Source organism: Pieris napi, chromosome 14, assembly GCF_905475465.1.
Source record: "Pieris napi chromosome 14, ilPieNapi1.2, whole genome shotgun sequence".
NCBI lineage: Eukaryota > Metazoa > Arthropoda > Insecta > Lepidoptera > Pieridae > Pieris > Pieris napi.
In genome coordinates this window covers 11,729,069-11,742,266 of record NC_062247.1, presented here as the reverse complement: position 1 = coordinate 11,742,266, position 13,198 = coordinate 11,729,069, and the positions used below count along the sequence as shown (strand labels likewise).

Sequence of the window (13,198 nt, the reverse complement as noted above, 5' to 3'; positions counted from 1 at the left end):
CGCGCGTGGCGTCAAAAGCGAGTACGGCACATTAATTAATTTATTTAAGGAATTGAATTTTTTTATTTAATTTGAAAAAAATATGGTGTGTTCTGAACTCTATAATTAATTTATTCCCGTTGGAAATTTTACTTAAAGTTAATTTTTCAACAAGTTAAACAATTGTTAACTAACGAAATTTTCTCGAACCACCGTCTTAATTGTAAGTGAAAAAAAATGTTTAAATAATGGCCGTAAAAAATTTTCGCTTCGTTTCATTTTTTTACATACATACTTAACAAGATCGTGCCATAAAAGTTAAAAAAATATTTATACTTTGTTTGTAACAATTTTTTTACTTTAACAATATTACTTGGATTTTGTAGTTTTTGTTAACATAATCCTAGTTTGAAATCCAGAGAAAAATAAGGTGAAACATAAACATTTTCTTTTGTTTCAGCACGAAAACATCATCATGACGGGTGTTGAGGACATCTTTGAATGTATTGCGCAGTATATGTTTTTGTATATTTTAATAAAACCAAGGAATAAATTGAGTTTTTTTAAATCTTATTTATCTTTAATATTACACGAAATGGTTAGCGCTAATTTGCATATTCTCTCTGTTTAACATAAAACAATGAGTCTGTGAATAAGTTAAAATCCAATCCCTTTCCTACGACACTATCGAAAGTGTTGACTCTGGTAAATACTAACGATGGGCAGTAAAAGACTCCGCAACTAGTGGATATCTATATTTAAAAAAGGCGTTTTAGTTACACTATTTATAACTCAAGGACAGATGAACCGATTTGGCTTTTGAATTGATATTTTTTTTTATGTAATAGGAGGCAAACGGGCAGGAGGCTCTTCATGTTAATTGATACCGCCGCCCATGGACACACACGCTGCCAGAAGGCTCGCAAGTGCGTTGCCGGCCTTTGTGGGGAGGTAGCTTAGAATCAGGAGACGGATATAGGATTATCCTGTTTACGTGGGACGTGACGTATAAGAAAACCCAACAAAAAGAGAATCGAAAATGGTATCAATCAAAACATCAGACTAGCCGTTCATTTATAATATTAATCATTTCAAACTTCTAATTGTCAAAATTTGACAATTAGAAGTTTGGAAGTTCATCGGTTGATGTGTTTATTTTGAGTTTCTATTAGCTTATCGTGCCGATATTATAATTAACAATGTCACAACCAATACGATCGAATCTTCCCCGATAAAGCCGTAATGCAATAAATGGGTGGGCCGATTTTGATGAGTTTAAGTGGATTCAGATTCTTTATAATTAGATGTATTTTGTTTGTTTTTTTAAGTTTGAAATTTTGTGCTTAAGATGTGTGTCAACGTTTGTCAGTCCGCTAGTATACAATAAAATAATAAATTTTAAAGAAAAGTTAAAATACATACAGCCTGTGCAAATAGTAAGTTAGCCATTAATTCATAATATTAGGCTATTAAAACTATGCTTATTTCATAGCAAATTTATGGAGAGAATGTTAAATAAATTCGAAGGCTCTTTATCATGGAAGGCTTATAGTTTAAATCTCCTTAACAAACTTGTGAACCGTGAACTTGCTGAGAAATTATTTCATTCAATATATTAGTGGTTATTTTTGGACCAGGCAGGTTGGCAACGTGTATGAAGTAGTGAACATATAACAAGTGACCATGCATGTCACTTTTCAGCAGAAGCAGCAATCGCAAAATGTTTGTTAAAAAATAATTGTTAAATTGTGAATATCATAAGCGTTAAATGTTTTAAAGCTGCAGAGTTTAAATGCTTCAAAGCACTATTAACAGGATCTATTTCACCGAAGCTCACCAGATGTTAGGTGATACCACCGCCCATTGACACTCTCAATGCCAGACGGCTCGCCAGTGCGTTGCCGGCCTTTTAAGAAGGACCCTAAGTCGAATTGGTTTGAAAATACTTCAGTGGGTAGCTGGTGGTTGTGCGCGGCAAAAACTGCCTTAAATAATGCTCAGTTGTGGAACGAAGGACGTTGAGGTGATACGGGTGCAATTTCGAATTATGCCTCGACGTCCGATGATGAAATTCCGCTGCGGGTATCCGAACAACTCCTCTGAACATGTTTCATGGAAAATGCGGTAGAAGATGCAGAGAGATCTCACATCTCTACACAACGCTAAGGGATCAAGCTGCCTGGAAAGGAATTAATCGTCAAGTGGTCAAGTGGAAGGAGGTAGTACTGGGGAGCTCCCGTCAACAGGTGAGAACAGTGGGGGTATCATGTGGGGCCGAATTTACGCTTTATACAATTTCAAGCGATGTCTCGGAGTGAAGTACCGTCTTGTCTTGCTGAGCACATCAAGCTTCTTTGAGGCTTTTAGCCTTTCCTTCCAAATGATCGTGAAACTGAACGTCGTTCAATATGTCAACGCCAAGCATTCCGATGCTGGCTGTGGCTGGGGTGTTTCTTTTAGTGGAAAACGTATTGTGTCTTCTTGGGGTTAAATCGGACTAGATTTAGTCGACCCCAGTCCGAGACTCCACGTAGCAGAATTTCAGCTTCAAACAGAACTTTGTTCCTGTACTAATCTACAACTGCCCGAGAAATAGCTGCACGGCCAGTGTAAAGAGTATCCCCAGTGCTGTTGTCCGCATTTAATGTTGCTAAGTTCCAACATATCATTGATATACAGAATGTATTGTGGATAAGACACAGCCGTGTTTACGGGTTTTAGGACGACCTTGAAGCTCCGATCGGCCAACTTATTTGAAATATATAATTTTATTTTGCAACTGATATGATATCATAAAAGTAAATCCGATAAATTCGTGATATTTGTCCACTTAGAATCCAATCTATAAAGGACACGATTATGCTATAAATTATTTTAATATTGCTTTATAGGCAACAATTAATATAATGCAAGCATATTTAAATACTACACACCTATCATTTTAGTATCACTTATGCTTCATAATGTCTAAATATATTTTTGCGTTATTGTTAGCGGGGTTAATTTGTACCATCAACTGTGATAGTTCATCATCATCAGGTAACTTTTATTTAAAATTTATATAATAGGTTTCGAGATTTCTTTATGCAAAAAACGTCTATGGGTATTGCACTAAAATTTTACATCTACAAAAAAAAAGTGCGTACGTACAAAGTACACATGTCAGAAGTGAAACTTCTTTGGCAAACTAATGTCTTGTTGTCGAAAGTCTTGTTCATATTAATTTATATAACTCTAAAACTTTAGATTTCCGAGACTTAGAGGGAGGGAAAAAGAAAGATAAGTTAGGATTTTAATGAATTTGATTGTCATTAAAATATTAAAAGTGTTGAAAATTAATCAAATAATAAAAAAAAAATTAAAATTAGTAATTAAAACACGAGGCATTTTAATTTACAATTCGTCACATGAGATTTCAATAAATTCTTTTGTATAAAATATAAAATATTGATTACATTAATATTTCATAAATTCTCTTTACGAAATTTTAATTTTAAAAATAGAATTTCTGTAAGGTTATTCGCCCTTCACACTATCTCTCAATCGGTCTCAATCGATCTCTCCCTTTTCTTCGACAATTTTTTTTTTTACCCTGCGCCTAAAGAAGTTTCACTTTAATAATTGTGAATTAAAAAACAGCATGTATGACTTGTGCAATAAAGCAGTGTTGGCGTCAGGATGCAACTTTCATTCCTGAGGTTGTAGGTTCGATACCCGGGTGTGCACCGATGGGCTTTCTGTCTATGTGCGCAATTAACTCTCACTATTGAAATATGAACATGCAAACATATTTCATAGATTTTGTTTCGTGATTATTTGCCACGTTACCGTATTCTAATAGGCAATTAAGTGATCAGCCTCCTGTATCTGACACACGTTGTCGACTTTGGGACTAATTTTGGGACTTATTGCACGAAGTTCGTGCCTACGACCTTAGAGGGATGAGTTTCGAAGCCACTACCAACCACTGCCAACATTGCTCTCATTGTACCTACCTAAAAATATTGTTATTGTCACCTGTTATCCTGTATGCATTTTTATATAAAGTAGTTTTAATGTATCCGATTGCCTGCTTTAAGCATCAAGACCGGCCATTTACACCTTTTTTTATATTTTGTGATACTATTTATGATGTAAATGAAGTGATATTATTAAATGTATGCAGTATATTTGCTTACAAGTCACTTGCGTTATGTATTTAATGTTAATATGAAACAGCGATGTTGACAACAGGAACTGGCTACATTAATTTGGATAATTTCTGGGTAGCCAGGACTTCTATATATCGACGTAGGAAAGCACATTTGCTGTAAGTAGACATATTGCAATTGTTCACCAGAGCCAAAAAACTTTATTAATTTCGGAAAAATTAATAGTGTCTGACCTATCCATGATATTGCTACCATTTTTGAAACATATATTTATTTAACTGCCAGTCACCATTTGCAATGTAAACTTTTTATCCAAAGTTACTATAAGTACATGTTTGGCTAGTTACAGCAAACAGTTTTTTAAATCACAAACCTTTAAAACGCTGTAACTAAGGAAGAAAAATGTACGCGCGGAAATATTATCAATTTACAGGCGGTAAATATGCTGTATGCAGTACATTTATGTATTTGGGTACTTTCAATTGCAATTCAAGATGTAAGATTAGCTGTTTAGTGTTTATAATTATGATTAGATCTAGAAATGCAGTGGGTCATTTGGTAATGTAATGTTTGGTTGAAATAAAATGTCGTAAATGGTAAAAAAAAACTAAAACTGTAGGTTCCCTAAACTTGCTGTAAGTAAACGAATGTGAAAATCACACGCCGCTGAAATGCTGTAAGTAGCGTTAAGTTTTTAAATGGGAAGAAGTAAGTATTTGTAAAGAAAAAATGCAGTTTTTCTTTTGCTGTAAGTACAAAATGTCTGAAATGACTAGATTTTGGTCTACATACAGCATTTAATCTTGCTAAAAAAAATATAAGTACGGGCGTTTTCAACGGCGTATGTAATTTTTTTTTCATCGTAGAGACACAGGACCCGGGTCATTCGATGCGTCTTTTTTTTCTGATTCTAATGGCAGGAAAAAGTCACTTTAGGTATTTTGTCTACTTACAGCAAATATGCTTTCCTACGTCGATATGGTGTGGTTAAAGTGAAGTTATTATTATGTTATAAAATACTAGATGTTAAAATACTAGAAACAAAACAATGAAAACATTGGATATAAGTTTAATTTTGCAATACTTGTGGAAAAAAATAATGAAGAAATAAAACAACAATAAAAAAATGATATAAAAAATAGATAAAAAAGGGTGCGTGTACTTATGTATGCGCGTAAGAAGTTATACTTCTTTGGCATTATTAAAAATAGTTTTTGATTGCATGCAAATAATTAATTACAATTAAATAATCAAAGACTGGAAAAGGAGTCATTATAGTCAATAAAGTTCAGTTTACATTTGAAAAATTAAATAAATAAATATTTATTATTATACTCTTACATTAAGTGAATGTTGTTTTTAAATTATGTCCAATGCGGTAGCATCTTCCGTGGGCAACTTCATTCTGTTAATTTTGTGTCACGGTGCGCGCGCATCGTAAAATTTCACTGTCATCAATTTTTCATAACGCGCCTAAAGAAGTATAAATTCAACAATTCTTGATGCGGATTATTATACATCATGCTAAAATTTCAGATCGATCGGTCCAGAACTTTTTGAGTTTTTGAAGCGTACACAAACCAACATAACATTTTTACATATATAGATTTAGTTTAAAAATACTATTATTTATTAATTATTCATATATTTCAGATGAAAGTGACGAACAGCAACGTATGAGAAACAATTTCGATCAAGGGAACGATGATTTCACCTCGCGCTTTTTATACGTGTGTTTCATACATTTTGTTATTATTTGCCTATTATGTTTAACATACCTTCTTATTACTAGCGGAACAAGCTTTGATCGGTCTCTTCACAGCCTAAATCTCTTTTTCAGGACGTAATTGACGAGAAGCCGAACGGGAGTGTGATAACATCTCCGTTCAGTGTTCTATTTCTTTTATCGCAATTAGCTCTTTATGCTAAAGGAAAGACATATGAGCAACTGGCGAATCTCCTGAATTTGAATAAGAGAAATGACGTATGTACACATAGGAATATATTCTAGTATTTTTGTAATTCTTCTAGTAAATATACAAACTGTTGACGGTTTACCTGTGTATACACGTATCGTAAACTACTTTATATTTATTGATGGACTTGACTGACACTCTGGAATGAATATCTTCTATATCTATATATATAAAAGAAAGTCGTGTTTGTTACAACACTTATAACTCGAGACCAGCTGGACCGATTGCCATGGTTTTTGATTTGTTGGATTTGTTTCCGTCCCGAATAGCAGAATAATCAATAAAATATCGGATAAGTTATCGAATAACAATAAATAAATAAATTAATTTTACGAATGCAAAAACCATATGGTGCCATCTGTTGACAAAACTACGCATCATTTTACGTCGAATTCGTGTCAGTTCAAGAAATTCCGATCTTGAGATGAATGAGGAGATGCATAACCATGCTTTGATCCTGATCAAAAGATGTTGGATATCAGAAAGTGCTTAACATGCAGTATCGCCATATTGACGCTATAGAGAAGATGCCTAATGTGTAAAACTGCCATTATTCTTTTGCATTGGCAAGCAATAAAACATTGTATTAATGTAATACCTAACATTAATGACATCCTAAAATAAGTTAAATTAAAGTAACAACGATATTATAAGGTTGTAGGTCAGCTAATTTCTAATAAAAGCAACTGTAATTTAAAGTGTTTTACTCAACATTTCTGAAATCATAAAATGTACAAAAATCAAAATATCAGCAACTTAATGTACACTTATGAATGGCAATATAACGGTTTTAAATTTACAATTACTGCCAGTGTTCAAATCACGGGTGTGACGAGAAGAGACAAGAAGAACTGACAGTAAACTCTCCGTCTTTTAAATTGCCAAGGTTTTTTACAGACACATCTGCACATTTTAACTGTTTAAAATACTCCCGATGGGGTCCTCCAGATACTCCCTCCAACTGTTAAAAAAAGAGCATACTCCTTCCTCAAAGGCCGGCAACGCACCCTCTAAAATGGATGTCTATGGGCTGCGATGACTGCCCTTTTGTGGCGTCCTGTCTCTTATGCTATAAACAAAATAGTTTCTATTTTTTAATTTTTGCAAAACATTAAAGTTCATTAACGAAATAATTAAATTTGCAGATCCGATCCACGATACCCCAATATTTGGATGAGATCAATTCTCAACGGAACGTTAACTTTTCTTTAGCAGAAAGAGTGTTTGGAAGTATCGATTATCCGTTCAGTAAATCCTTTAAACGGGACACTAAACTCACATTCCATGCTCAAGCCAGAAACTTGGACTTTAGCGAACCGAAGGAAGCTGCTAAGGAAATAAATTCATGGGTAATTATTTTTCTTCGTAGCTTGGTGTATCCTTCTTAGGTATAGGTTCGATTCCCGATGACACATTTATCTCATTGAAGGAACGAAGAGTCTCCATAATACATTTTAATTAATCCGATTTAAACTAATCTATTTATAACTTCAACATTGATCTTCCAACACATTGTAGGGTTTAAATGGCTTCGTTTGATAATATACTTTTCTTTCTTATAAATCTCTTGGGGTCAGATTAATTAAGAAACTGAGTCAAAATGTGCGTATATTATTATAACAGTACTTACTAATAGTATATTTTTTTAGTCAAAATGAGCAATCTACTCCTGACACAAGGCGTTTTAAAGTCAGGGGTAAGAAGTCAAGTCCAGACTAAGTCTAAGTCACGCCAGTACCTTTAAGCTTAGGTTTCCTAGAAAAGCGGTGCCGATAACTAACGGCCGTCATTTTACGGTTGTTAATAACGGCCATATTTACTTTTTAACATAATGCAAAAAATAGTCATTTTCGCTCGTCCAAGTCACGTTTCCATTCATTGTATTAATTAAATATGGGCACCACTACATGCGAAAAACGTTGAGCTAATGTTTATCACCGCTATGACGGCCGTCATGCAAATGACAGCACCGCTATTTGACGTTACGGTGACACTCAACGTTCTCTAGAAAACCTACTCCGATGTTGTTTATAGACAACGTATGGGTGACGTCACCCTACATTACGGTCGTTAGATAACGGCATCGCTTTTCTAGGAAACCTAAGCTTAATTGCAATTTCGAAAATCCTTTGGTGCTATCCAACCCATCTTGGCTGTGAATCGCTTAGCCATTAGCTGCTCAGAACACTTAAGAAACTCAGTGGGGTTTTTAATTTTTCCCACATGTTTACCGTTCCATAATTTTACATGTATTAATTAATGCAACTAGATCTTATGCTTAAATCATTTAACTTTATAATGCGTAAGTTACGATGTAGACATCTTATATAATATAAAAAACATGTCACTTACACTTTACTCACATAAATGTCGCTTATAAAGTAGTATTCTAATGACTAAAGAATTTTGAACGATGTGAAACCAGCTGCCCACTGAAGTATTCGACTTAATAGGGTCCTTCAAGAAAGGAGCGTACCAATTCTTAAAAGTCTGGCAACACACTCGCGAGCCCTCTGGCATTGAGAGTGTTTATGGGGGCTTTCACTTAGGTGAACCTCCTGCCCGTTTGGCCCTGTTCTTAAAAAAAAAACAATAAAAAAAAACATATTTACATTTAAGATTTTACCTACTGCCTTATAATTTGACATTGGTCTCTCTATCTATGATTTATTCTAGATTGCATCACAGACAAATGATCTTATTAAAGATTTAATTTCTCCATCTGCACTAGATGAAAACACTAGACTTGTGCTAACAAATGCTATTTATTTCAAGGTAAGCTTTTTTATTATTCTTATTTTTTATAGCTTGTTTACGGTAACAGCACTTTCCGATTTTAATATTAATATTAACTTTAAAAAGCGGAAATATTTAAATTTAAATCTCAAATTGATATCTGCATTTAGGAAGTTCAAAAGAATTCAAAATTCAATTTGAAGATAAAAAGTCTAAAACCAGCGAACTGTGGAATCGGCTCCCGGGGGGTCTTCCCTCAGAGATACGACCTCCAAATGTTTAAAAAGCGAATCTACTCCTCCCTCAAAGGCCGCCAACGCACCCACTAAAAATAGGTGTCTATGGGCTGCGCAGACTGCCCTTTTTGGTCGTCCCGCAAGCTAGTTTAAAAAAAAAATAAGACACTCACTCAACGACCTACAATTTGTCTTGGGCCTATTCTGAACCACTTCGCGCCAATTACTGGGTTTCAGCTGCAGCAGGTCCTCTTCCACCACTGGCCCAGATACTGCTGCATCAATCTTTTTAATCAATGTTTATTTATTATCCAGGGAGATTGGAAAAGTCCATTCAGTTCTAAAAAAACTAGACCGCAAACCTTCCATGTCACAAACAGGAGGAAGTCTTCAGTGAAAATGATGAATCAAATCGGCCATTTTAATTACGGTTATATTGAGGATATACAATCAAAGGTTTGTTTTATATAAATTTTACAAAACAAATAACGTACTGAGGGTTCAATGTCAAAAGGAACAATGTCAAATTGAATCGTTTTATAATATCGTGATTGTGAACACGAACATAAATCACGTGGCGCTTTAAGCCGTAGTATAGTTCAGAGATTTCTGTGTCTGTTTCCTGATAATTTTCTTTTAAAATGGTATTTTCTTTACGCAAAGGTCAGCTTTCTATATTCGACGAATTTACAGCCTATACGGATCTTATAAAGGAAAGCAAAGAACACACATCGGTCAAACATTATTGAAGGCCATGTCTTTTAACATTAGTCTCCAACTTTTGCGAGCTACTACGGAAAAGGCTACTAGAGGTTCAGTTAAAAGATGTTCAAATAACTTATGTAATAAAAAAGTAATTAGGGTACCTACGGTACCTATTAAGTTTGTTATGGAAGCTAGGAAGGGACCCAGGTATTTACTTAAAAGGGTTCCCAAATCTTAAACATTATAATACATTGTTATAAAGAATAAACACATTTTTTTTAACTAGTTAAGTATTTCTACTTGGAGAACAATGTTAAGAGTTGATTTTCACTGTTTATTAATCACCTTTTAATTATATTTAGTATTAAAGTTTACTTTTTTTTGCATAATATTATCCTACAAGAACTATTTATCAAGTTAATCAGATATTGTTTGAGCTAAAGATAAATAAATTAAAAAATTAATTAAAGCGTTTATTTGCTAAGATAGTGGTACAATTAGATCGATCAATTGTGAAAATCCGCACAATCAGTAATATAAATAGACATGCCAATGTCATATTAATTTTTATAATGTCATAATAACAAGTTGAGTTATTTATATTTTTTGTCAAACTTATGGTCTAAACACTCGCCCACGCTTTAAAGGCACCTTCACTTTAAAAATTGAATCACCTTCCCCTTGAAATCATTACACGGCAGTGATCTATAACTTCTAGGAAGGTGATTAAATAGTTTGATAGCCATGGGGTAAAAATTATCATGGGGAATACATCGTGGTGCAGAATTATATCCAAAGTAATATTATTTTTCAGGTCGTCCAAATGTTTTACAAAAACGAAAACTTCTCCTTCCTCTCAATATTGCCGAATAAGAGGCATAGTGTACATTCAGTGGCTGATCAGCTGCAAGATCTAGACTTACAATATGATGTCATAAATAATCTAGACTCAGCTCGAGTGAATCTTTCTATTCCTGTAATACACACTGAATCAAGCACCGATCTAGCTGATATTTTAAAGAAGGTAATTAGGCCCAATGGCTCAATGGTTCTATTCTCATCTAAACTTTAATTATTTCGGATTTGCGACATGATTCTTTATTTTATTTTATACTTTATTGATTTTTATGAATTATTTATGAAAATATAGGCTTTTGGCTTGCCTCTGGATTACATGGAATTACACCATACAGACGAACATTATGTACTAACAAAGACAATGTACTAACAAATTGCTATGTGTGTGTGGGAATGTGCAATATGTGAAGATGTGTGTGTGTCTACTTTTAAGTGATCTTAAGAAGCCATACTCAGAACATACAAAGTAATTACCGTAGTTATATATTGTAAAAAAAACTGTATTTATTTTCTTTCTTATTGGTTACATAACATTTCTATGTTGTTTATGCAGGGTTTTAAAGAATTAAAAAAGTACTAAAGAAAATTTGTTTATGTATACAGAATACAAAATTTAATTTGGATCAGCAAAACAGAAGATCATACATAAAACGTTTTTCTTTATTTTGCCAAAGTTATTATTAACATAGTATGGTATTTTTTTAATTTTTAGGTACATATTTTTTTACTTAAAAGGGTTCCTAAATCATATACATTATAATGAATTGATGTCAAATTAATAAACAGATTTTTTATTATACGTTTACGATTGATAAGTTTTGGCAGCGACTACATAAGTTCAGTTTTTAATGTATCGTATGATATTTTTTATATTCTATACGTACTATTTTGAATTTCGAACTACGTTCCACAGAATGGAGTGACAGCTTTATTCAACAGCAGTAGCTCTGATCTATCTGGTATACTGATGTATCCGGAACCGTTGTACGTCTCAAGTGCGATTCAAAAAGCCAAAATAATTGTAAACGAAGCAGGTTCAGAGGCAGCTGCGGCGAACGGTAATTCTATATTGTTACTAAACTTCATTTAAATACAACAAAATACTATTGTTACTTTTATAAACAGTCCCAAATGATTAATTTGAATCATGAAAATAACTACGAAAAAGTTTGTTATAAATATAAATAAAAAGTAGATAAGAAATACATTGAAGCAATAGAGAACATTCAAATAAATTTTATTATTAATTTAATTATTATTATAGCTAAATGCTAATGTACCTATAGCTTAATTTTGTTGTCATCATTGTGTCACAATAAACCTGTTGTGTAATAAAACCCCTGTTAGGTTTAAATAGTAGGAATTTAAACAAAAGCTGGTCGAATTTGAATAACAATAAATAATCCAACGGCGTCACAACGCGTTACTCTCAACTAAAAAAAAATCTTTTGGATATTCAGCCGTGCTTGTTTTAATATTCAGATTAAGACATGCGTTTTTGTAAAACATTTTCCTTTGCAAGGAGTTTTTGGTGTCGCAACACAACTTCAATGTTTGAGAATACGAGCGAATAACGAGTTAGTTAAAGATGAAAGAAAATATTTTAAAATGTCAGGGAGCTGCTTTAATATTCTTCTGCAATAAAAAAAATGTAACAAATAATAAGGCAGCGTCAGTGATCCGACAAAAAATATCACTGTCAACGAATCCGTCCGTGATTGCCGGTGTTGGCACTGACACGAACAAGTGGAGATGCGTTCATAGAAAATGTATGAAAGAATGGAAAGTGTTGGAACTGTGGTTTCACTGATATATGTGAATCGACCTTTGGGGACAGTAGGAATAGATGCCATACAGTCTGTTATAACGAAAACGATTTAACTTATTCTCTATGTAAAATATTATCTACTAACAGTTTGGAAACAATTTCAGCAATCACCGTCGGAACAACAGCCGTAGAAGCTGAACCTGAACAATTCAATGCTAACCATCCATTCCTCTACTACATTATGTATAGAGACACGGCGATATTCGCTGGACATTACGCGGGCGCACAATAAATTAATGCCACAATTTTGAACAATTCAAAACCATTTTTTCGTTCATAATCAGCCCACGTTTAGACGTTTAATAAACTTGAATATAAAATTGAATTGTTTTGTTTAACTGGTCTATCAATGTAATTGATAGAAATAGATTTTAGAAAAGATTTCCTAACAACAACTTCATGACCAGCTGTCCACTGAAGTATTTCTTACTTCAATTCGACTTAGGGTTCTTCAAGACAAGAGCGGCCTTCTTAAAGTGCCAGCAACGAACTTGCGAGCCTTTTGGCAATGTGAATGTGGTATTACTTAACATCTGATAACTCACCATTCTTATAATGAATTTTCAATTAAATAGTATTTTGATTTGGAGATTTTTGTAATCGACCCAATAGTTTTTGAGTTTATTCGTTACAAACATACGAATCATTCCTTTATTTTACTGTAGAGATAAATGTCAACACACATACATGATATTAATAAGCTGTTTGACTTATTCTTAATACCAGGGT

The 13,198-nt window shown here is 33.5% G+C and overlaps 1 protein-coding gene across 1 annotated transcript in view; it reads left to right on the top strand.

Annotated features, from left to right (window-relative positions):
• LOC125056311 (zonadhesin-like) overlaps positions 1–12,730 on the top strand; it is a 35,207-nt gene extending 22,477 nt beyond the window's left edge. Inside the window, exons 19-27 of the mRNA XM_047659342.1 lie at positions 2,925–3,018; positions 5,784–5,860; positions 5,971–6,114; positions 7,252–7,455; positions 8,783–8,881; positions 9,394–9,534; positions 10,598–10,807; positions 11,555–11,699; positions 12,574–12,730. Coding sequence (XP_047515298.1) covers positions 2,925–3,018; positions 5,784–5,860; positions 5,971–6,114; positions 7,252–7,455; positions 8,783–8,881; positions 9,394–9,534; positions 10,598–10,807; positions 11,555–11,699; positions 12,574–12,701 — 1,242 coding nt within the window. The 3' untranslated portion in view covers positions 12,702–12,730. The remainder of the gene's footprint in view (positions 1–2,924; positions 3,019–5,783; positions 5,861–5,970; positions 6,115–7,251; positions 7,456–8,782; positions 8,882–9,393; positions 9,535–10,597; positions 10,808–11,554; positions 11,700–12,573) is intronic.
• The last annotated feature ends 468 nt before the right edge of the window (positions 12,731–13,198 follow it).